The sequence below is a fragment of the Carassius carassius genome, chromosome 47, assembly GCF_963082965.1.
Source record: "Carassius carassius chromosome 47, fCarCar2.1, whole genome shotgun sequence".
Lineage (NCBI taxonomy): Eukaryota > Metazoa > Chordata > Actinopteri > Cypriniformes > Cyprinidae > Carassius > Carassius carassius.
The window spans coordinates 19,578,051-19,601,975 of NC_081801.1; the positions used below are offsets into that span (position 1 = coordinate 19,578,051).

The 23,925-nt window shown below is 36.2% G+C and overlaps 1 protein-coding gene across 1 annotated transcript; it reads left to right on the top strand.

The window, feature by feature from the left end:
* Nucleotides 1-3,153: 3,153 nt before the first annotated feature.
* On the top strand, nt 3,154-22,667 carry LOC132130558 (interleukin-12 subunit beta-like). Its single transcript, XM_059542302.1, has 9 exons — nt 3,154-3,261; nt 3,550-3,631; nt 4,550-4,816; nt 20,169-20,274; nt 20,393-20,565; nt 21,934-22,094; nt 22,187-22,305; nt 22,385-22,418; nt 22,524-22,667. The coding sequence occupies exons 1-8, from the start codon at nt 3,196-3,198 to the stop codon at nt 22,413-22,415; spliced, it is 1,005 nt and encodes a 334-aa protein (XP_059398285.1). The 5' UTR covers nt 3,154-3,195; the 3' UTR covers nt 22,416-22,418; nt 22,524-22,667.
* The last annotated feature ends 1,258 nt before the right edge of the window (nt 22,668-23,925 follow it).

The window sequence follows — 23,925 nt, forward strand, 5'->3', positions numbered from 1 at the left end:
TCATCACATTCTTCACTTTCCCTCTGATCACTTATATGAATATCAACCTCATCTTCTATTTCTGCCTCTGCTACAAGAGGAAATAAGCAAAATGGGTACATTGTTATTGTACACATTTAAACTTTAAACTGTAAACTTTAAACTGTAATTAGTAATTACACTTTAAAGTTTAAATGTGTACAATAACAATGTACTAATTTTGCTTATTTCCTCTTAACACTTAATTACTAATTACTAAGTGTTAAAAAGCTAACCTTGTCTCACTGTCACACTCACATCCACCTCACTGTCACTGCTTTCACCTAGCCATGATGAGGGGCCTGCTGCTGCAGGGTCTGACTCTGAAACTGAAATATATGGCTTCAAATGGTTGCTAAAATATCCTTTATTGTCACAATACCTTTTTTTTAAAGTGTAGGCTAAGTACAAGATAATTGATGATTATTTGTCTGTTTAAAATAAATGCAGACTAGACTATAGAATCACAGGGTAAACTAACCGCCAAACTAGACATTCAGTCTTTGAATTATGTTTTAAAATAAGTCATTTTTCAATCATTAAGATGTGCATTATTATACTGAGAACAATCCTGTACTTAATGTAAGAGCGTGTGCGAGCTAATTTGCATAACAATACGGTAAAATAGGCGCTAACGATCTGTGTTTTCTCGGGTGTTAGATTTTGACAATGGAGGGAAATATACAGTGTTTTCATGTAAACTTCTGACTCTGAGAGTGGGGAGAACTGCAGCAGAAGAGGAGACAAGCGTTTAGGCAGCTGCCTGGAGTGGCAGTGTGTTGAGCTCCGTCTGCTTCTCACTCCCTGTTATTTACGTAAGGGATAATGTATAACGTTAGATTACATTATCCTCCGCTTCGTGTCGGGGTCCTGTTCAGCCTGTCAGGGTTGTTATTCGCTATAACGACCGCCTCTCTATACATTATCCCGCTTATTACATGGCTACCCACAAAATAAATAATTTGCCACGAATTATTGATTTAAAAAGGAGTTTATTGATTTAAAAACGATTGTATTGCTTCCGCCAAAGAAAATAGTCCGTTCCGCGTCCATAGCAACGCGCTGTTTTTCATGGCAACGGTCTGTTATACTTCGCAGCGGTCTGTTATCAAGAAATAACAGACCGCATTCTACATTGGAATTCAGCCAAGCCATGTAATAATCAGAAACATTGTTTGCTCGCTATGAAGGGTGTGATACTGTAAAGTATTGGTATATTATTCATAAATGCAAACATAAATGTATGCTATTCTACCGGGAGTAGATATTTATGTTAAAACAATGTCAATGCTTGATGATGCATTTGGAGCTCACCTCTCTTTTCAAAAAAATTTGTGAGCAACTGCTTGCCCTCATTTGCCCTTCTCTCTTTATTCTGCTTCTCTTTTCGTTTTTGAGCCCCTGATATTCCTTTCTTAAGGAGAGACATGACTCTTCACGGCTCACTCCAGCTCCTGTCTCATCAACTGATTCAATCACCGCGGGTCCGCAGCAGAAGCACCTGACCTGCGGGTCGTACCATTTGCATTGATTCGAGAGGGGTGTGGGGCCCTGCACAGCATGAAAATGACTTTTTTATACCAAACCAGCGCCTAACTACAAGTTTAGTTTTGCACAGGAACTTTTTTAGTTGTACATAAATGCTATACAAATGTTAGTGCATGTATATGTATGTATAGAAAACTGACTTCTAAGGGCCCCCCCCCTGCCTCGGGCCCTGGGTACTCGGTACCCTTTACCCCCCCAGTCCGACGCCCCTGACCATGACTATTCCACTATAACTATTTTAAATCGATTTTGTCCTATTTAATCATGTCATAAAAATACACGTGGGCTTTGTGGCTTTAGCTTAAATAGTGGCTTTGTCACATGATGTATTTTCATTGTCGTTTAGACATGGTATTGAGTATCTTGGAATACTCATTAATTCTGTTGTTTTGGTTTGTGGTTAAACCCTATGATGATAAAGGTGAGCACTTTCTCTTGTGTTCAGCATTTTTCCCTAGAATGTCTAACTCATACCAGGACTGTGATTGTGGCATAATCTACAAGTGCCACTACCACCAAAATATTAGAATTTAAAATAATGCTTTTATAATTTAATACACTTCAAAATATAATTCATTCCTGTGATGCAAAGCTAGATATTCATCAGCCATTACTCCATTCTTTAGGATCCTTCAGAAATCAATCTAATATGCCAGTTTATTATTGAGTTGCTTTTCTAAGGAATAGTTGATGAATCAAATTTAAAAGAACAGCATTTATTTAAATTTTTTTAGAATTATCATTCTAACACATCCTTTATGAATAAAAGTATTAATAAAAAAAGAAAAGTGTTCTGGTAGTGCACATTGTTACAAAATATTTATATTTTCTATTTTATTTATTTTTATTCATCAAAGGATCCTGAAAAAAGTAGCACAGGTTCCAAAAAATCTTATATATATAAATATAATATAATATATCTTATATAAAAAAATATAATATAATATAATATAATATAATATAATATAATATAATATAATATAATATAATATAATATAATATAATATAATTTAATATAATATAATATAATATAATATAATATAATATAATATAATATAATATAATATATTAATATATATATATATATATTACAATGATTTCTGAAGGATCATGGGACACTGAAGACTGGAGGGATGGCTGATGAAAAATCAGCTTTGTATAACAGGAATAAATTATATTTAAAATATTTAAGTAATATATTAAATATAATAATATATTTCAATGTAAAGTCGTTATTTTATAATATTTCACTATATATATATATATATATATATATATATATATATATATATATATATATATATATATATATATATATATATATATATATATATATATATATATATATATTTGTTTTTTTTTTTTTGTTTTTTTTTTGATAAAATAAAACTGAAAACAAAGTGTGTAAAAATAAAAAACTACCAATATATATTTCACTCAGAGAAAATGATTTAATTGTGAGGGATGACCTGTACATTCTCATGGACAATTGCTCTTGTTAAAGCCCCTAACAGAGCTCATGGAAATCCCAAATGAAAACTGGCTACACATTTGTTTCCGTGTCCCTTTGTTTAGAACTTCATACTTCTGCTTGCTGGAAATTCACACTTCTGTAATAAACATATATAAATGTTGCTCAGGTTCAATACTACTTCAGTGAAAGGGAAGAGGAGAGAGTCACCACAAGGTCTCAAGGTAAGATTCAAGAGAAAGTGTCTATCACAAATAGTATAGTGTATATATATATATATATATATATATATATATATATATATATATATATATATATATATATATATATATATATATATATATATATATATATATATATATATATATATTATTATAAATATATAATCATTGTTTATTTAATATCTCTACATAGTAATCCTATCATTTATTTTTATTTAATTTTTTTTATTTAATTTAATATTTTTATTTTATTTAACAGTTGTTCATGTCACCATTTTTACTTTACTTTAGATGAACAAGACTGTCTTTGTTATTCTTCAAGCGATCCTTCAGGTGGTAGGCAGCACTTCACTTAGGTCCATCAAGCCAAATGGTGACTATCTCTTTTATTGTTATCTGTAACTGATGTTTTAAAACACACACAAACACACACACATATATATATATATATATATATATATATATATATATGCAGTAAACTGACAGTAAAGACAATATACTGTATAATTCTTTTTAAAGTAAATTATTCATGTGATAGCGAAGCTGGATTTTAACTCCAATCTTCATTTCATAATCCTTCAGAAATCATGCTAATATCAATGATTTTGTGCTTAAGAAATTGTTATTATTATTATTTATTATAATAAGTGTTGAAATAAAGTTGTGTAGCTTAAAAGTTTGGTTGAACCAACCAGTGACAAGGAAAATCTCTCTGTAAACAAAGTTGGCATCCAATATGTTTATTTCAAAAGTGGGTATGCAAAATGTGTTAATAAATAGATAGTGTTTAAGAACAATAGAGTAATAAAAACAATAAAAACTGTCTAAGACTGCACTAAATCTCTGCAACAACTGAGGCTGGATTTAAAACAAATCAAAGAATAGAATAAAAAGGATGGATAAAATGAAGACTTTGCACAAACATTTCCATTACTAGCTCAAATTAGTGAATCCCTTCCAGTTTGCACTTCCTTTGAAGGCCATTCCCACTTGGCTAAACCAGGAAATTAAACCGTGAACTCCACATATTATAAAAGAAATGCACAGGATTTAGTTCTGTGTATTTACAGGAAAGTTTTTTTTTTCTTCATGATTCCATCATTAACAGAAAGTTTAAAAGAACAGCATTTATTTGAAATATAACTATTTTGTATATATGTCTTTATTGTCACTTTTGAGGAATTTAATGCATCCTAGGTGAATGAAAATAAATGTCTTGTTGTATAAGACATTATTTACTTAATGTGCTATCAAATCAAGTGCGTCTCATAAATAAGCTTTACTGTTATAGTTGTGGCTTTGGAGGTATCCGATCTGTCCAGCATTGAGGTATCGCTGCATTGTGGAGAGCAATATAAAGGAGATCAAATTTGCTGGGAGATGGATGGGGAGAGCATCTCTGAGACAGGAAACCACATCACTGTTATGATAGATGGGCTGCGTGGGGGAAACTTCACATGTCACAGACCAAACAGAGATCTTCTGAATTACACACTCCTACTAGTCCATCCAGTTGAGTTTCCTAAAGGAGGAGTTCTTATAGAATCTAGTGACAGAGGTATGTATTATGGTCACACTTACACTAGAATTCATGTTAGAATGTAGCCTACTAATCGTGTAAACTTTTTTTCTGGTCCCAAAGTATAGTTGAACAGTATTTTTTGACATAACTGTACAAAATTTAGTAAAATTGTTTTACCTTTTTTGGGGCGGGCATGGCCTAATTGTTATAGAGTCAGATTTGTAACCTCAAGGGTGATACCCTTGAGCAAGGCAACAAAACCCCACTGCTTCGGGTTTGTGTTCACAGTGTGTGTGTGTGTGTGTGCACTTTGATGTGATAAATGCAGAGCACAAATTCCGATTATGGGTCACCATACTCAGCCACAAGTAACTTCATATAAAGGCAATTTTACTGCAGATAATTTTACTTAATCGAAATTCACAATAAAATAAATCTTTAACTAAACAAGTGCTAAAGTGCTAAAATATAGTCCCATTAAAAAAAAAAAAAAAAAAAAAAAAAATGATATATATATATATATATAAATGTATGTGAGATGGATTCTTATTAGCTATTTACTAATAAGATTCACTTCTCCATGGGGGCTTATTGATCAGTCACTAGTACGCAAACTCAAGGCATTAGAAAAAAAAAAAAAAAACCTCAAGGCATTTTGCATTTCCCTCAAGAAAGAAGAAAGCAGTCGTGATAACGTGATTAACTGTGACAACAAGCGCTTATCAGGATCAAAGTAAATGCTGCATTCTCAAAAAGTATTTAAAATATTTAAAGTTCGTGACATAGAATCTTTATAATACGTCCGGAAGTTTTACACACTGGTCTGTAATTGTGGAGACACTTCCACACCCGAAATGTGATGCTGATCGAAACAAATTATGATTGGTTTTTGACATGTCGGTCAAACATCCACATGGGCGAGCCTTGGCCAATGAAAGCTGCCATGGATTCCAGACCTTCAGCCGTCAGTCTGAAGGTATAACTACATGAGACTAGGCAACCTATAGCGGTGAAAGGGAGATAACACAAATATATATTTTTTGTCATCCCATTTGTTCCAATAGCAAAAAAGAGAGAACAATGTCAAATTTATTGTAACTCCGACAGCCGCTCTATTAGAAACACCCTCACAGCAATGTTAACAATTTTTTTTGTGATTTCATACAAAAATAATACAATACAAAGTATAGTGTTATAAATGGATTTTTTTTTTAAGGATCCTAATATGCTCTTTTACAAAGTCTTGATTTTGTTTTGGGTGTGTACTAGAAAAATACTAGGTTGTTCGAAAAAAAAAAAAACATTATTTTTAATTTCTTACATTATTACAACACCTCTCTCCTCAGTCTGGCATGAACGGCTTGAATAGTTCCTGTATCAAATGAAGGCCCGCCTTATAAAATACAAATTTTAATGTGATTGGTTAGCTGGGCCAGTGTGTTTTGTGACTGGCAGCACTCTGCGCCCGCTCAGGAAATGTCATGCTCCTTACCATCGCCACCTGTGCGCTTTAGTGTAAACAAAGAACTTACGCTGACATACTCTTTGGTAAATACTGCATCAAAATTAAATCAATTTGAGCGTGATTTAAACCCGGATGCTGCCTTGAGAAAGCTAGCATTTCTCTGACATAGTGATAACACTCGGTGCCTTCTCTAGTGCAGCTCAAACAGGTCTCCTCCCTTTAGTCAAATATGCATTGTAGTCAAAACAAGTCATTCGTTGTAGTTTTTGAAAAGTGATTTCTGTTAAATAAAATATCTCCTTTTGAAGTGGACTTTGAGCTTTGTAACTTTGCAGATCTTTTTAATGCTCAAACAACAACATTAAAGACTAACTAAAGTTGAAAAAGTTAAAAAGCATAATAGGACTTTTAATAAAAATATATAAGTTTTGATGTTGACAACGATTAGGATGTGTCATCACAGTCTGTTTAAAAGGTCCATCAGCTGGTGTTAATGTCAAGCCCTGTCTATATATTTTACTTTAATATTACATTTTAGACAATTGTACTAAACATTTGCATTTTGGAAAATTTTACAGTTCCATCAATGAAAATTTTTCCAAAAGAAGCCATATTTGTAGTTAATGAATCACAGAATCACTATAGGCAAAACTTTTTATTTTATTTTAATGCTTTTTTCAAGTCTGAGATTTTAGCTTGAATAAAGTTTTCTGCTGGGAAGAAAAAAATCCAAAGCTAATTTTATTACACTATCTATTTGCATTTATAGAACCTTCATAGATTTTTTTTTCCTTTTGCAATATGAGTTTTTTTCTCAAGCACTGAGCCAGAAATGTCTGCTTTAACACAAAATTTTCCAAACTTTGCAGTATATTCTGAAGGTTTTTAATGAGGGGTTTATAAATATATTATTGCCTAATTTATATACATTTTTTAAATGTGTTAGCAGGATTTTCAGATTTATCCAATGATAAAAAGAGATATTTAAGAAAATTATAAGAAAATTCTTTAATTTATTGATGAAACAATTTTTAAGCTAACTCTATACAATGTTCATATTTTGGTTATGGATATATGCAATGTAAGTGCATATAACTTAATATTGAATTAGCTAATGCATCATGTGTATATTTAAACATAATATTTTTATCTAAATATCTTAATATACTGTGATTAAGTACCAGGGGAAGTATGGTGATATTTATTAATATATATTTATTTCACCAGTTATTTCACCAGTGTTGTTTTGCTTAATTATTAATTGATCTGTGAATGAGCCAATGATTCAGAGATTCACTAATTACTCAAGTCACTTTTTGCAAACTGGCCACCTAAGCCTACTTTTTTTCTTATTGCTACTGTAACATTATATTTTCATTTTCGTTTTGTGTAATTTTAAATATGAATGTGAAGTATTAGCTATCAATTTTTAGGGCCCGAGCACCGAGGTGCGAGGACCCTCTTGTATCTGCTTTGTTTATTATTATTATTATTATTATTATTATTATTATTATTATTATTATTATTATTATTATTAGGGCCCGAGCACCGATGGTGCGAGGACCCTCTTGGAATTGCTCCGTTTATTATTATTATTAGGGCCCGAGCACCGATGGTGTGAGGACCCTCTTGGAATTGCTCCGTTTATTATTATTATTATTATTAGGGCCCGAGCACCGATGGTGTGAGGACCCTCTTGGAATTGCTCCGTTTATTATTATTATTATTAGGGCCCGAGCACCGATGGTGTGAGGACCCTCTTGGAATTGCTCCGTTTATTATTATTATTATTATTATTAGGGCCCGAGCACCGATGGTGTGAGGACCCTCTTGGAATTGCTCCGTTTATTATTATTATTATTATTATTATTATTATTCTCCAGGATGAATCGCATTTTTGAGGGCCTAAACATACTCAAAAAGTCATGAAACTTTGCACACACCTCAGAACCAGCGAAAATGTACATCTGATATGGGTTTCAGAAGTGGGTGTGGCAAAATGGCTCGACAGCGCCACCTATACATGTTCAACGGTGTGCGCCTCAAGCTATGTTTCACGTACATGTATGAAAATCGGTACACACATGTAACTCTCCAATACCTACAAAAAAGTCTCTTAGAGCAAAATTCTAAACCCTACAGGAAGTCAGTTGTTTTTAATATTATGAGCAAATTTTGTGTCATTTTTGCCATTTCCATGAGTTGTATTTTAAAGAACTCCTCCTAGAAACTTATTCAGATCAACACCAAATTTGGTATGCCTAATCTAAAGGCCTTTGCGATGTTAAATTGCGAAGATTTTGAGTTTTCGTTAAAGGGCGTGTCCGTGGCGGCCTGGCGAATTTCGATGATTCGCCATGAAAAATGAAGTTGCTATAACTCAGACATACAATGTCCAATGTGCCCAAAACTTCACATGTTTAATAAGACTCCTGACCTGAACATATTTACATGCCCATATTCAGTTTTAGTCATAGCGCCACCAATATTCCATCTGGTGTGGCAAAATGGCTCGATAGCGCCACCTATACACTTTCAACGGAGTGCACCTCGAGCTATGTTTCACGTACATGTACAAAAATTGGTACATACATGTAACACACCAATACCTACAAAAAAGTCTCTTGGTACGAAATCCTAATCCCAACAGGAATTCGGTTATTTTGAATTTTCCCTGCAAAATTGGTGTTGTTTTTGCCATTTTCAGGGGTTGTACTTTAACGAACTCCTCCTAGAGATTTATTCAGATGAACACCAAACTTGGTCAGTGTAATCTAAAGCCATTTGCGATGTTAAATTGCGAAGGAATTGAGGTTTCGATATAGGGCGTGTCCATGGCGGCCTGACAAATTTCGATGTTTCGCCATGAAAAAGGAAGTTGCTGTAGCTCAGACATACAATGTCCAATCTGCCCCAAACTTCAAATGTTGGATAAGATTTTTGACCTGAACAGATCTACATGCCAATATTCAGTTATAGTCATAGCGCCACCTATTGGCAACAGGAAGTGACATATTTTACACTGCGACAAACTACTCCTAGAAATTTTATGACATCAATGTTATTTTTGTGGTCAGTCTAATCTAAAGACCGGTGTGATGTTTAGTTGTGAAGATCTTGAGTTTTCGTTAAAAGGCATGTCCATGGCGCCGTGACGAAGTTTGATGTGTCGCCATGGGAATAAAAGATGTTATAACTCAGACATAAAATGTCCGATCTTGCCCAAACTTCACATGTGTGATAAGGGTCCTGGCCTGAACAGATCTAAAGGCCAAAATTCCATTGGGTGTGGCAAAATGGCTCTATAGCGCCACCTATACACTTTCAACTGATGGCATATACACTTTCAACGGAGTGCGCCTCAAGCTATGTTTCACGTACATGTACAAAAATCAGAGCACACATGTAACACACCAATACCTACAAAAAAGTCTCTTGGTACGAAATCCGAATCCCAACAGGAAGTCGGTTATTTAGAATTTTCTCTCCAAAATTGGTGTTGTTTTGCCATTTTTTAGGGGTTGTACTTTAACGAACTCCTCCTAGAGATTTATTTAGATCAACACCAAACTTGGTCAGTGTAATCTAAAGCCCTTTGCAATGTTAAATTGCGAAGATCTTGAGGTCTCGTTAAAGGGCATGTCCATGGCGGCCTGGCAAATTTTGATGTTTCGCCATGAAAAAGGAAGCTGCTGTAACTTAGACATACAATGTCCAATCAGCCCCAAACTTCACATGTTAGATCAGACTTCTGCCCTTAAAATATCTACATGCCCATATTCCATTATAGTCATAGCGCCACCTGCTGGCAACAGGAAGTGGCATATTTTACGCTGTGACAAACTACTCCTTGAAATTTTTTGACATTAATGTATTTTTTGTGGTCAGTCTAATCTAAAGGCCTGTGCAATGTTAAATTGTGGAGATCTTGAGTTTAAGTTAAAGGGTGTGTCCATGGCGCCATAACAAAATTTGATGTCTCGCCACAGCAAGAGAAGTTGTTGTAACTCAAGCATAAAATGTTCGATCTTCCCCAAACTTCACATATTTGATAAGAGTCCTGACCTGAACACATCTGAAGGCCAATATTCCATTATAATGATAGCGCCACCTGCAGGCAACAGGAAGATTGGCACATATATGGAATATACGTTGATACATTCCACTTATATTTATGACATTAAATGCATATTTCTCACCATTCACCTTTTTACTAAAGCAACTCGCTGGTGGTGAGCCCGGGTGCGAGGGCCCGTTCATCGCTGCTTGCAGCTTTAATTATTATTATTATTATTATTATTATTATTATTATTATTATTATTATTATTATTAGGGCCCGAGCACCGATGGTGTGAGGACCCTCTTGGAATTGCTCCATTTATTATTATTATTATTATTATTATTATTATTATTATTATTATTATTATTATTATTATTATTATTATTATTATTATTATTCTCTAAGATGAATCGCATTTTTGAGAGCTTAAACATGCTCGAAAAGTCATGAAACTTTGCACACACCTCAGAACTGGCGAAAATTTACGTCTGATATGGGTTTCAGAAGTGGGTTTGGCAAAATGGCTCGACAGCGCCACCTATACATGTTCAACGGTGTGCGCCTCGAGCTACGTTTCGCGTACATGTATGGAAATTGGTATACACATGTATCTCTCCAATACCTACAAAAAAGTCTCTAGGAGCAAAATCCGAAACCCAACAGGAAGTCAGTTATTTTTAATTTTATGAGCAAATTTTGTGTCATTTTTGTCATTTCCATGCGTTGTATTTTAACGAACTCCTCCTTGAGATTAATTCAGATCAACACCAAAGTTGGTATGCCTAATCTAAAGGCCTTTGCGATGTTAAATTGCGAAGATTTTGAGTTTTCGTTAAAGGGCGTGTCCGTGGCGGCCTGGCGAATTTCGATGATTCGCCATGAAAAATGAAGTTGCTATAACTCAGACATACAATGTCCAATCTGCCCCACACTTCACATGTTTGATGAGACTCCGAACCTGAACATATTTACATGCCCATATTTAGTTATAGTCATAGCGCCACCTATAGGCAACAGGAAGTGACATATTTTACACTTCGACACACTACTCCTAGAAATTTTTTGACATCAATGTCTTTTTTGTGGTCAGTCTAATCTAAAGGCCTGTGCGATGTTAAGTTGTGAAGATCTTGAGTTTTCGTTAAGGGGCGTGTCCATGGCGCCGTGACAAAATTCAAAGGGAATAAAAGATGTTATAACTCAGGCATAAAATGTCCGATCTTCCCCAAACTTCACATGTTTGATAAAAGTCCTGGCCTGAACAGATCTGTAGGCCAATATTCCATCGGGTGTGGCAAAATGGCTCGATAGCGCCACCTATACACTTTCAACGGTGTGCGCCTCGAGCTACGTTTCATGTACATGTATGAAAATCAGTATACACATGTATCTCTCCAATACCTACAAAAAGTCTCTTGGTATGAAATCCGAATCCCAACAGGAAGTCGGTTATTTAGAATTTTCTCTGCAAAATTGGCGTTGTTTTTGCCATTTTCAGGGGTTGTACTTTAACAAACTCCTCCTAGAGATTTATTCAGATCAACATCAAACTTGGTCAGTTAAATCTAAAGGCCTTTGCGAAGTTAAATTGGGAAGATCTTGAGATTTCGTTAAAGGGAGTGTCCATGGCGGCCTGACAAATTTTGATGTTTCGCCATGAAAAAGGAAGTTGCTGTAACTCAGACATACAATGTCCAATCTGCCCCAAACTTCGCATGTTAGATAAGACTTTGCCCTTAACAGATCTACATGCCCATATTCAATTATAGTCATAGTGCCACCTGCTGGCAACAGGAAGTGACATATTTTACGCTGAAACAAACTACTCCTAGAGATATTTTGACATTAATGTATTTTTGTGGTCAGTCTAATCTAAAGGCCTGTGTAATGTTAAATTGTGGCAATCTTGAGTTTTTGTTAAAGAGCGTGTCCATGGCAAAAATGACAAAATTTGATGTCTCGCAACAGCAAGAGAAGTTGTTGTAACTCAGGCATAAAATGTTTGATCTTCCCCAAACTTCACATGTTCGATAAGAGTGCAGCCCTGAACACATCTGAAGATCAATATTCCATTATAATGATAGCGCCACCTGCTGGCAACAGAAAGATTGGCACATATATGGAATAAACTTTGATATATTCCACTTATATTTATGAGTTTAAATGCATATTTCTCACCGTTCACCTATTTACTAAAGCCACTTGCTGCCGGTGAGCCCGGGTGCGAGGGCCCGTTCATCGCTGCTTGCAGCTTTAATTAGGGCCCGAGCACCGATGGTGTGAGGACCCTCTTGGAATTGCTCCGTTTATTATTATTATTGTTATTATTATTATTATTATTATTATTATTAGGGCCCGAGCACCGATGGTGTGAGGACCCTCTTGGAATTGCTCCGTTTATTATTATTATTATTATTATTATTATTATTATTATTATTATTATTATTCTTCTTCTCTAAGATGAATCGCATTTTTGAGAGCCTAAACATGCTCGAAAAGTCATGAAACTTTGCACACACCTCAGAACTGGCGAAAATTTACGTCTGATATGGGTTTCAGAAGTGGGTGTGGCAAAATGGCTCGACAGCGCCACCTATACACGTTCAACGGTGTGCGCCTCGAGCTACGTTTCACGTACATGTATGAAAATTGGTATACACATGTATCTCTCCAATACCTACAAAAAAGTCTCTTGGAGCAAAATCCGAAACCCAACAGGAAGTCGGTTATTTTTAATTTTATGAGCAAATTTTGTGTCATTTTTGTCAGTTCCATGCGTTGTATTTTAACGAACTCCTCCTAGAGATTAATTCAGATCAACACCAAAGTTGGTATGCCTAATCTAAAGGCCTTTGCGATGTTAAATTGCGAAGATTTTGAGTTTTCGTTAAAGGGCGTGTCCGTGGCGGCCTGGCGAATTTCGATGATTCGCCATGAAAAATGAAGTTGCTATAACTCAGACATACAATGTCCAATGTGTCCAAAACTTCACATGTTTAATAAGACTCCTGACCTGAACAGATTCACATGCCCATATTATGTTATAGTAATAGCGCCACCTATAGGCAACAGGAAGTGACATATTTTACACTGCGACTAACTACTCCTAGAAATTTTATGACATCAATGTCTTTTTTGTGGTCAGTCTAATCTAAAGGCCTGTGCGATGTTAAATTGTGAAGATATTGAGTTTTCGTTAAAAGGCGTGCCCATGGCGCCATGACGAAGTTCGATGTCTCGCCAAGGGAATAAAATATGTTATAACTCAGGCATAAAATGTCCGATCTTCCCCAAACTTCACATGTGTGATAAGAGTCCTGGCCTGAACACATCTGTAGGCCAATATTCCATCGGGTGTGGCAAAATGGCTCGATAGCGTCACCTATACACTTTCAACATAGCGCGCCTCGAGCTCCGTTTCAAGTACATATACAAAAATCGGTACACACATGTAACACACCAGTACCTACATAAAAGTCTCTTGGTACGAAATCCTAATCCCAACAGGAAGTCGGTTATTTTGAAATTTCCCTGCAAAAATGGCGTTGTTTTTGCCATTTTCAGGGGTTGTACTTTAACGAACTCCTCCTAGAGATTTATTCAGATGAACACCAAACTTGGTCAGTGTAATCTAAAGCCATTTGCGATGTTAAATTGCGAAGGACTTGAGGTTTCGTTAAAGGACGTGTCCATGGCGGCCTGACAAATTTCGATGTTTCGCCATGAAAAAGGAAGTTGCTGTAACTCAGACATACAATGTCCAATCTGCCCCAAACTTCACATGTTGGATAAGACTCTTGACCTGAACAGATCTACATGCCAATATTCAGTTATAGTCATAGCGCCACCTATTGGAAACAGGAAGTGAAATATTTTACACTGCGACAAACTACTCCTAGAAATTTGATGACATCAATGTTATTTTTGTGGTCAGTCTAATCTAAAGACCTGTGTGATGTTTAGTTGTGAAGATCTTGAGTTTTCGTTAAAAGGCGTGTCCATGGCGCCGTGACGAAGTTTGATGTGTCGCCATGGGAATAAAAGATGTTATAACTCAGGCATAAAATGTCCGATCTTGCCCAAACTTCACATGTGTGATAAGGGTCCTGGCCTGAACAGATCTGAAGGCCAATATTCCATTGGGTGTGGCAAAATGGCTCGATAGCGCCACCTATACATTTTCAACAGAGTGCATATACACTTTTAACGGAGTGCGCCTCAAGCTATGTTTCACGTACATGTACAAAAATCGGTACACACATGTAACACACCAATATCTACGAAAAAGTCTCTTGGTACGAAATCCGAATCCAAACAGGAAGTCAGTTATTTAGAATTTTCTCTGCAAAATTTGTGTTGTTTTTGGCATTTTCAGGGGTTGTACTTTAACGAACTCCTCCTAGAGATTTATTCAGATCAACATCAAACTTGGTCAGTTAAATCTAAAGGCCTTTGCGAAGGTAAATTGGGAAGATCTTGAGGTTTCGTTAAAGGGAGTGTCCATGGCGGCCTGACAAATTTCGATGTTTCGTCATGAAAAAGGAAGTTGCTGTAACTCAGACATACAATGTCCAATCTGCCTCAAACTTCACGTTAGATAAGAATTCTGCCCTTATCAGAACTACATGCCCATATTCAGTCATAGTCATAGCGCCACCTGCTGGCAACAGGAAGTGTCATGTTTTACACTGCAAAGAACTACTCCAAGAAATTTTATGAAATCAAAAGTTTATTTTGGTCAGTCTAATCTAAAGGTCTTTGCAATGTTAAATTGTGGAGATCTTTAGATTTTGTTAAAGGGCATGTCCATGGCGCTGTGACAAAATTTGATGTCTCGCCATAGGAATATAAGTTGTTGTAACTCAGGCATAAAATGTTCGATATTCCCCAAACTTCACATGTTCGATAAGACTACCGGCCTGAACACATCTGAAGGCCAATATTCCATTATAATGATAGCGCCACCTATTGGCTACAGCAAAATTGGCACATATTAATGACTTTGACATATTTCACTTTTTATTTATGATTTGAAATGCATATTTCTCACCGTTCACCTTTTTACTAAAGCCACACGATGGCGGTGAGCCCGGGTGCGAAGGCCCGTTCATCGCTGCTTGCAGCTTTAATTATTATTATTATTATTCTTCTCTAAGATGAATCGCATTTTTGAGAGCCTAAACATGCTCGAAAAGTCATGAAACGTTGCACACACCTCAGAACTGGCGAAAATTTACGTCTGATATGGGTTTCAGAAGTGGGTGTGGCAAAATGGCTCGACAGCGCCACCTATACACGTTCAACGGTGTGCGCCTCGAGCTACGTTTCACATACATGTATGAAAATTGGTATACACATGTATCTCTCCAATACCTACAAAAAAGTCTCTTGGAGCAAAATCCGAAACCCAACAGGAAGTCGGTTATTTTTAATTTTATGAGCAAATTTTGTGTCATTTTTGTCATTTCCATGCGTTGTATTTTAACGAACTCCTCCTAGAGATTAATTCAGATCAACACCAAAGTTGGTATGCCTAATCTAAAAGCCTTTGCGATGTTAATATGCGAAGATTTTGAGTTTTCGTTAAAGGGCGTGTCCGTGGCGGCCTGGCGAATTTCGATGATTCGCCATGAAAAATGAAGTTGCTATAACTCAGACATACAATGTCCAATGTGCCCAAAACTTCACATGTTTAATAAGACTCCTGACCTCAACAGATTTACATCCCCATATTCAGTTATAGTCATAGCGCCACCTATAAGCAACAGGAAGTGACATATTTTACACTTCGACAGACTACTCCTAGAAATTTTTTGACATCAATGTCTTTTTTATGGTCAGTATAATCTAAAGGCCTGTGCAATGTTAAATTGTGAAGATCTTGAGTTTTCGTTAAGGGGCGTGTCCATGGCGCCGTGACAAATTTCAAAGTCTCGCCATGGGAATAAAAGATGTTATAACTCAGGCATAAAATGTCCAATCTTCCCCAAACTTCACATGTGTGATAAAAGTCCTGGCCTGAACAGATCTGAAGGCCAATATTCCATCGGGTGTGGCAAAATGGCTCGATAGCGCCACCTATACACTTTCAACGGAGTGCACCTCGAGCTATGTTTCACGTACATGTACAAAAATTGGTACACACATGTAACACACCAATACCTACAAAAAAGTCTCTTGGTACGAAATCCTAATCCCAACAGGGAGTCGGCTATTTTGAATTTTCCCTGCAAAATTGGTGTTGTTTTTGCCATTTTCAGGGGTTGTACTTTAACGAACTCCTCCTAGAGATTTATTCAGATGAACACCAAACTTGGTCAGTGTAATCTAAAGCCATTTGCGATGTTAAATTGCGAAGATCTTGAGGTTTCGTTAAAGGGCGTGTCCATGGCGGCCTGACAAATTTCGATGTTTCGCCATGAAAAAGGAAGTTGCTGTAACTCAGACATACAATGTCCAATCTGCCCCAAACTTCACATGTTAGATAAGACTTCTGCCCTTAACAGATCTACATGCCCATATTCAGTTATAGTCATAGCGCCACCTATTGGCAACAGGAAGTGAAATATTTTACACTGCGACAAACTACTCCTAGAAATTTTATGACATCAATGTTATTTTTGTGGTCAGTCTAATCTAAAGACCTGTGTGATGTTAAGTTGTGAAGATCTTGAGTTTTCGTTAAAAGGCGTGTCCATGGCGCCGTGACGAAGATCGATGTGTCGCCATGGGAATAAAAGATGTTATAACTCAGGCATAAAATGTCCGATCTTGCCCAAACTTCACATGTGTGATAAGGGTCCTGGCCTGAACAGATCTGAAAGCCAATATTCCATTGGGTGTGGCAAAATGGCTCGATAGCGCCACCTATACACTTTAAACTGAGTGCATATACACTTTCAACGGAGTGCGCCTCAAGCTATGTTTCACGTACATGTACAAAAATCGGTACACACATGTAACACACCAATATCTACGAAAAAGTCTCTTGGTACGAAATCCAAATCCAAACAGGAAGTCAGTTATTTAGAATGTTCTCTGAAAAATTGGTGTTGTTTTTGGACTTTTCAGGGGTTGTACTTTAACGAACTCCTCCTAGAGATTTATTCAGATCAACATCAAACTTGGTCAGTTAAATCTAAAGGCCTTTGTGAAGTTAAATTGGGAAGATCTTGAGGTTTCGTTAAAGGGAGTGTCCATGGCGGCCTGACAAATTTCGATGTTTCGCCATGAAAAAGGAAGTTGCTGTAACTCAGACATACAATGTCCAATCTGCCCCAAACTTCGCATGTTAGATAAGACTTCTGCCCTTAACAGATCTACATGCCCATATTCAATTATAGTCAAAGCGCCACCTGCTGGCAACAGGAAGTGACATATTTTACACTGAGACAAACTACTCCTAGAGATTTTTTGACATTAATGTATTTTTGTGGTCAGTCTAATCTAAAGGCCTGTGTAATGTTAAATTGTGGCAATCTTGAGTTTTTGTTAAAGAGCGTGTCCATGGCAAAAATGACAAAATTTGATGTCTCGCCACAGCAAGAGAAGTTGTTGTAACTCAGGCATAAAATGTTTGATCTTCCCCAAACTTCACATGTTCGATAAGAGTGCAGCCCTAAACACATCTGAAGGCCAATATTCCATTATAATGATAGCGCCACCTGCTGGCAACAGGAAGATTGGAACATATATGGAATAAATATTGATATATTCTACTTATATTTATGAGTTTAAATGCATATTTCTCACCGTTCACCTATTTACTAAAGCCACTCGCTGCCGGTGAGCCCGGGTGCGAGGGCCCGTTCATCGCTGCTTGCAGCTTTAATTAGGGCCCGAGCACCGATGGTGTGAGGACCCTCTTGGAATTGCTCCGTTTATTATTATTATTATTATTATTATTATTATTATTATTATTATTATTATTATTATTATTATTCTCTAAGATGAATCGCATTTTTGAGAGCCTAAACATGCTCGAAAAGTCATGAAACTTTGCACACACCTCAGAACTGGCGAAAATTTACGTCTGATATGGGTTTCAGAAGTTGGTGTGGCAAAATGGCTCGACAGCGCCACCTATACACGTTCAACGGTGTGCGCCTCGAGCTACGTTTCACGTACATGTATGAACATTGGTATACACATGTATCTCTCCAATACCTACAAAAAAGTCTCTTGGAGCAAAATCCGAAACCCAACAGGAAGTCGGTTATTTTTAATTTTATGAGCAAATTTTGTGTCATTTTTGTCATTTCCATGCGTTGTATTTTAACGAACTCCTCCTAGAGATTAATTCAGATCAACACCAAAGTTGGTATGCCTAATCTAAAGGCCTTTGCGATGTTAAATTGCGAAGATTTTGAGTTTTCGTTAAAGGGCGTGTCCGTGGCGGCCTGGCGAATTTCGATGATTCGCCATGAAAAATGAAGTTGCTATAACTCAGACATACAATGTCCAATCTGCCCCACACTTCACATGTTTGATGAGACTCCGAACCTGAACATATTTACATCCCCATATTCAGTTATAGTCATAGCGCCACCTATAGGCAACAGGAAGTGACATATTTTACACTTCGACACACTACTCCTAGAAATTTTTTGACATCAATGTCTTTTTTGTGGTCAGTCTAATCTAAAGGCCTGTGCGATGTTAAATTGTGAAGATCTTGAGTTTTCGTTAAGGGGCGTGTCCATGGCGCCGTGACAAATTTCAAAGTCTCGCCATGGGAATAAAAGATGTTATAACTCAGGCATAAAATGTCCGACCTTCCCCAAACTTCACATGTTTGATAAAAGTCCTGGCCTGAACAGATCTGTAGGCCAATATTCCATCGGGTGTGGCAAAATGGCTCGATAGCGCCACCTATACACTTTCAACGGTGTGCGCCTCGAGCTACGTTTCATGTACATGTATGAAAATCAGAATACACATGTATCTCTCCAATACCTACAAAAAAGTCTCTTGGAGCAAAATCCGAAACCCAACAGGAAGTCGGTTATTTTTAATTTTATGAGCAAATTTTGTGTCATTTTTGTCATTTCCATGCGTTGTATTTTAACGAACTCCTCCTAGAGATTCATTCAGATCAACACCAAAGTTAGTATGCCTAATCTAAAGGCCTTTGCGATGTTAAATTGCGAAGATTTTGAGTTTTCGTTAAAGGGCGTGTCCATGGCGGCCTGACAAATTTCGATGTTTCGCCATGAAAAAGGAAGTTGCTGTAACTTAGACATACAATGTCCAATCTGCCCCAAACTTCACATGTTGGATAAGACTTCTGCCCTTAACAGATCTACATGCCCATATTCAGTTATAGTCATAGCGCCACCTGCTGGCAACAGGAAGTGACATGTTTTACGCTGCGACAAACTACTCCTTGAAATTTTATGACATCAATGTTATTTTTGTGGTCAGTCTAATCTAAAGACCTGTGTGATGTTTAGTTGTGAAGATCTTGAGTGTTCGTTAAAAGGCGTGTCCATGGCGCCGTGACGAAGTTCGATGTGTCGCCATGGGAATAAAAGATGTTATAACTCAGGCATAAAATGTCCGATCTTGCCCAAACTTCACATGTGTGATAAGGGTCCTGGCCTGAACAGATCTGAAGGCCAATATTCCATTATAATGATAGCGCCACCTGCTGGCAACATGAAGATTGGCACATATTAATGACTTTGACATATTGCAATTATGTTTATGACATGAAATGCATATTTCTCACCGTTCATCTTTTTACTAAATCAACTCTCTGGCGGTGAGCCCGGGTGCGAGGGCCCGTTCATCGCTGCTTGCAGCTTTAATTCTCATTGTGTCTATTAATCTTAAATGAAACCGCTTAATTTTTCTCTGCCTAGAATTCATTTCTTGCAACGCAAGAAACTATGATGGACAATTTCATTGCTCTTGGAAATGGCATCAGAATCGGAATCAAAGATCTGTGGTATATTTCACAGCAATCCGGTAATGATTTATGATTATTTTTATTCTGGATTAATTAAGTATAGGCCTAAGCAATCAATTTAATTAGGCTTATGTTAAAACAGCAAATTAATGCATAACTGGCCTTGTTTTTATACAGAAATTCTAGTCTCATCAACTGCACTCTGGACTCTGATATATCTGGGCTGACTTGTATTGACCAGGATTACTGTCCTTACTCCGAGGAATCTAGAAGCATCAACCTCACGCTGTTTGTCAGAAATCTGTATAGGCTGGAGGAGCACCACAAGACTTTCCACATCCATGACATTGGTAAAAGTTTTGTGTTCCCCCCGGGTGGTCGCTACATGCAATGCACATCCCTGCATATCAACCCCTGCATTAGCCTGTGTGTAAATTCTCTAGTAAAAAAGAAATAGGCTACACTTCAGCATATACTTAAAAAACAAAAACAGAAATAATATATATTAAAATAATTTATATTATGGGGCCGTTTAATGCTTGAATCTGATTGGCTGATGAACATTCTGAGGTGTGCAATTATTTTCTGGGAAACGCATGGTGAAAGTAGTTCCGTGCAGCTCTCTTGACTGCATTGCAGTTCCATATCACTTCGCATAGTTAACAGTAATAACAGTCACGCAGCTTGCACAAAAATGTGTTGTCAGTGCTGCCCTGACAATTTTATCACTAAGCCTATATAGTGTAGCAACTTAAAGGCTACACATGACATTTCTCACTAGTGAGGTAATAACAGCGCTGTTTAGAGATGCTTCAGCAGAAGACTGTTTAGAGATGCACAGAGGTAGCTTCCGCTTCACGTCGTGGCCGCATCACCACCTCGGGTGTGCATTATTTTTTAATAATTCAACGGCCCGTTGTCAATTATTCCTTACAGAAATGTGAACTGAATGTAATGTTTTCAGAGAGTTGTGTTATTTACAATTACCAAGTTGAGTAAACTTTAAGTGCATTTTTATTTGTAATTTCATGATTCATAATAAATATTGTTAAAGTGTACTGCTAAATGTACTGATGAGAATTATGGTAAACTAACATATACTTAAATGTCATTTCTGTTGAAACTTGTATGTCATATATTTAAATATATTGTAATTACACATTCGTAATGAAGTTTCAATATATTACATTTAAAATATACTACAAATATAAGTTCAAAGGTAAAATTAAACAACACACTACATTTAGGCCTAAATTAGTACTTTACATGTGCTTTAGTATGTCAGTTACATCAAAATAAGTGCTTAAAATGGACAAGTTTATTTTGACATTACTGCAGTCTCTTCTTTTTCACAAGGGTATGAACAAGTTGCTTCTAAAAAATGTAAAAGAACTGACAAAATTATTTTTTAGTAATAGTTAAATGATAATAGACCACTGGTTCTGAACTACTTTAACCCCAAAGCCCCCCATTTCCTCAAAAATATTCAAAAGCCCACTAGCCCCATAGTTTTATTTTCAGAGCTTATTTCAGTATTTAGACATTCCTAATTTAACTAAAATAACTAAAAGTAAATGTCTAAATAAATATCTAAAATAATTATAATTAAAAAGCTCAGGCCATCAATTTTAAATCATTTTGATCCCCCCTCATTGGTCCCAGCCCCACTGTACTAAATTCCTTTTATTTCTATTATAACTGTTATTTCAATCCCTCAGTTAAGCCAGATAAAGTTAGTATCACCAAGAGCCAAGACGATGTATTTGAGTGGGACCCCCCTGAAACGTGGAGTTTCCCCTGCAGTTTCTTTCCCCTCTCCTATGAAGTGAAAGTGGTTCCCAACAATCACAGCTGTGACTACAAAGGAAGTCGTGTCGGAGTAAGGCAACATTTTTAATGCTTTTTATTTTATGTTTTGTTGTTGTTATATACTAACATCAGAATATTAAAGATGTTAATTTCTTAAAACAGAAAAATGAAACCAACCAGACAAATTACAATGTGAAATACAAAAAAACATATACATTCTGCGTCCGAGCGCAGGACCCACTAACTAAAAATGTTTGGGGTGACTGGAGTCACTATCATCAGTAAGTAGTTTAACCTACATTATACTAATATATTTTATGAAAATATTCAGCTTCACATTCAACACCTATTATGTAACAGGAGAAAACACTGGCACACTTCAGAAAAATAAAAGGTAAGTGATGATTTGTGTTTTAAGAACCATATTGGTCATTTTTAGTTGATGTTCCATCATCTCAATGATATTAACAATTGTCAATTCCTTGTTTTATAAATGCAGGTCTAAAGAGAATACACCTGTCTGCTTGACAATCTGCTTTCTGTTCCTAAGAACTATTCATATTTATACATTTTGTACTATTGAAATGTGCCATGGTGAAATTTGTGCAATAATTTTCCAGATCATTAAAAATATACTTGATGGCCTTTGAAAATTCTGCATTTGCTTTGAAAAAAAAACAATGTAAATAAAATTAAACAAATAATAATAATCTAGGGAGGGGGGCAGGGGCTAATGTAATGCTGTGCCTCTGGTTATTTTAAGGTACCCCTGATTATGTGTGAATTTTGCTGTACTCCATTTGGCAGTTTTTCTCTGCAGACTTGGATGTGAGTAGAAAGAGGTAAAATGTGTCATCCATTTACCTAAGTAAAAGCAACAATGTTTATTAAGGCCAAGAATAGACAGTGGCTTTAATGTTGTGAGAAGTATTCACAACTGACCAGAGCTGGTCACATAATTTCTTAGTAGTTGGATGAGTGAACTCCAGAAAATGAATCATAAAATGGCTTTGACAGTTAACAAAAGGTGGGAATAAATAACCCTGAAGCAATTAATAATGTAATAACTGCACATGATGTAATTTATTACATTATTATTATAATAAAATGTCCATAATGTAATAATTTAAACATTTTATAAAATCTTGAGCTCGTAATGTAACAGCGTGTCCGCAGGGACTTAAAAAGTATTAACAGTTGATAAATCAATTTTAGGAAAGTAAAGGCCCTTAAAAGTTTTTATGAGGTTCAGATTTTATGAGGTATTACATTTTGTTCAAGCCTTGTACAAAGAGTTTGACTCTAATTTATTTTCCTTCCCATGACAATTAAAAACAATGGTGTGCTCAAGTCTGCGAGATCGGCTCGAGGCGTGTACAGTTGAAGTCACGTATTTTGTGACAGACGCAGTTAGGTGATGTATAGTTCACCCTCAAAATGTCACAAAACAGACTCCGAAATGGGGAAATGTAAGTTTGTGGACACCTGGTTGGAGAAGGGTGAGTTTAAACAATTTATATACAGGTCCTTCTCAAAAAATTAGCATATTGTGATAAAGTTCATTATTTTCCATAATGTAATGATAAAAATTAAACTTTCATATATTTTAGATTCATTGCACACCAACTGAAATATTTCAGGTCTTTTATAGTTTTAATACTGATGATTTTGGCATACAGCTCATGAAAACCCAAAATTCCTATCTCAAAAAATTTGCATATCATGAAAAGGTTCTCTAAATGAGCTATTAACCTAATCATCTGAATCAACTAATTAACTCTAAACACCTGCAAAAGATTCCTGAGGCTTTTAAAAACTCCCAGCCTGGTTCATTACTCAAAACCGCAATCATGGGTAAGACTGCCGACCTGACTGCTGTCCAGAAGGCCATCATTGACACC

Excerpts from the sequence above, each read along its gene's own strand:
- LOC132130558 (XM_059542302.1), top strand. The coding sequence starts at position 3,196 with ATGTTGCTCAGGTTCAATACTACTTCAGTGAAAGGGAAGAGGAGAGAG. Across the intron at positions 3,262-3,549 it reads AGTCACCACAAGGTCTCAAG|ATGAACAAGACTGTCTTTGT; the intron begins GTAAGATTCAAG and ends ACTTTACTTTAG. Across the intron at positions 3,632-4,549 it reads TAGGTCCATCAAGCCAAATG|TTGTGGCTTTGGAGGTATCC; the intron begins GTGACTATCTCT and ends TTACTGTTATAG.